Genomic DNA, 2,128 nt, shown 5'->3' with positions numbered 1-2,128 from the left:
AAAAAAAAAAAAAAAAAGCCAGGCATAGTGGCATGAGCCTGTAGTCCCAGTTACTAGGGAGGTTGATGCAGGAAAATCAGTTGACCCAGGAGGTTGAGGCTGCAGTGAGCTGCCATCGTGGCCACTGCACTCCAGCCTGGAGGACAGGGCGAGACCGTGAGACCCTGTCTCAAAAAAAGAAAACAAAGGTCAGGCACGGTGGCTCACACCTGTAATCCCGGCACTTTGGGAAGCCGAGGCAGGTGGATCACCTGAGGTCAGGAGTTCGAGACCTGCCTGGCCAACATGGTGAAACCCCATCTCTACTAAACATACAAAAATTAGCTGGATGTGGTGGTGCACACCTATAATCCCAGCTGCTTGGGAGGCTGAGGCAGGAGAATCACTGGAATCCGGGAGGTGGAGGTTGCAGTGAGCTGAGATTGTGACACTCCAACTCCGGCCTGGGTGACAGAGCAAGCCTGTCTCTTTAAAACAAAAAAAAAAAAAAAAAAAAAAAGAAGGAAAGGCTGTGAGCGAAGGTGTGGTGGTGGTGGGAATCTGCCCCCCTCAGAATTCACACCCCCTCCACACCATAGCCCACAGTGCCAAGGTCGCCCCTCAGAGCAGGTGCTGAGGTCTGGACCAGGGAGCCCTGGGACAGGGCAGCGGGGAGAGGGCTTCCTAGAGTAGCCCCCAGGCACCAGAAGGTGGCACCAGGGGAACGAGCCCTTCATGTCCCACCAGATTCTTCGTGAACTTTGCGGTGGGACAGGACCCGGGCGCAGACATCGCCTTCCACTTCAATCCGCGGTTTGACGGCTGGGACAAGGTGGTCTTCAACACCCTGCAGGGCGGGAAGTGGGGCAGCGAAGAGAGGAAGAGAAGCATGCCCTTCAAAAAGGGCGCTGCCTTCGAGCTCGTCTTCCTAGTCCTGGCTGAGCACTACAAGGTTTGCATGCTTTCTCTCTTGTTTTCTGAGCTGGAGTGCAGTGGTGCCATCTCGGCTCCTTCCTTCCTTCCCTCCTTCCTTCGTTTTCTTTCTCTCTTTTTTTTTTCTTTTTTTTTGAGATAGAGTCTCACCCTGTTGCCCAGGCTGGAATGCAGTGGCACGATCTCAGCTTACTGCAACCTCCACCTCCTGGGTTCAAGAGATTCTCCTGCCTCAGCCTCCCGAGTAGCTGGGACTACAGGCACGTGCCACCACGATCAACTAATTTTTGTATTTTTAGTAGAGAGAGGGTTTCATCATGTTGCCCAGGCTGGCCTCGAACTCCTGACCTCAGGTGGTCTGCCCGCCTCGGCCTCCCAAAGTGCTGGAATTACAGGCATGAGCTACCGTGCCCGGCCTCTTCCTTCTTTTTCCTCTTTTTCCTTCCTGTTTCTCCGTTCTCTCCTCTTTCCTTCCCTCCTTCCTTCCCCCTTCCCTCCTTCCTTCCCCCTTCCCTCCTTCTTTCCCCCTTCCCTCCTCTCTTCTTCCTTCTCTCTCCCTCCCTCCTTCCCTTCTTTCCTTGTTCCATCCCCACTTTTTATGTCAACTTCTTTCTTTTCTTTTCCTTCTTTCCTGCCTATTTTTAAAAATCCTCTTTTAGCTCTTTCCCTTAGTCCCTTTACCCTACTGCTGAGAGCCTTGTAATACATTTCATGTGTATTTCCTCCTACCAGTTTGTGTTTTTTGCAAACCATGTACTTTTTTTTTTCTCTTGAGACTGGGTCTCGCTCTGTTGCCCAGGCTGGAGTGCAGTGATGCAAACAGCTCACTATACCCTCAACCTCCCCAGGCTCTGGTGACTCTCTCGCATCAGCCTCCGGAGTAGCTGGGACTCCAGGTGCACACCACCACGGCTGGCTAATTTTTGTATGTTTTTATAAAGACAGGGTCTTGCTATGTTGTAAAGACAGGGTCTTGCTATGTTGCTCAAGCTGGTCTCAAACTCTTGATCTCAAATGATCCCCCCACCTTGGCCTCCTAAAGTGCTGGGATTACAGGCATGAGCCTCCGCGCCTGGCCAGTGAGCTGACTTTTGACCCTAGCTTGGCCTCTGAGCTGTGGACTCCAAGGTTCCTGATGCTGAGGCTGTCCCAGCTCATCCCCAAGACTTTCGACTCCCAATGAAAAAGATCCCTGTTCCCTGCTTTTTTTTTTTTT

At 52.0% G+C, this 2,128-nt stretch overlaps 1 protein-coding gene across 1 annotated transcript in view; it reads left to right on the top strand.

The window, feature by feature from the left end:
* The window catches only part of LGALS4 (lectin, galactoside-binding, soluble, 4), a 14,516-nt gene that overhangs the window by 3,536 nt on the left and 8,852 nt on the right, over positions 1 to 2,128 (top strand). The window contains exon 3 of the mRNA XM_011973406.1: positions 727 to 974. Within this exon, the coding sequence (XP_011828796.1) occupies positions 727 to 974 (248 nt within the window). The remainder of the gene's footprint in view (positions 1 to 726; positions 975 to 2,128) is intronic.

This window comes from Mandrillus leucophaeus, unplaced genomic scaffold (assembly GCF_000951045.1).
Source record: "Mandrillus leucophaeus isolate KB7577 unplaced genomic scaffold, Mleu.le_1.0 Scaffold137, whole genome shotgun sequence".
NCBI classification, from domain to species: Eukaryota; Metazoa; Chordata; class Mammalia; order Primates; family Cercopithecidae; genus Mandrillus; species Mandrillus leucophaeus.
This window is presented reverse-complemented; position numbering and strand designations above follow the sequence as displayed.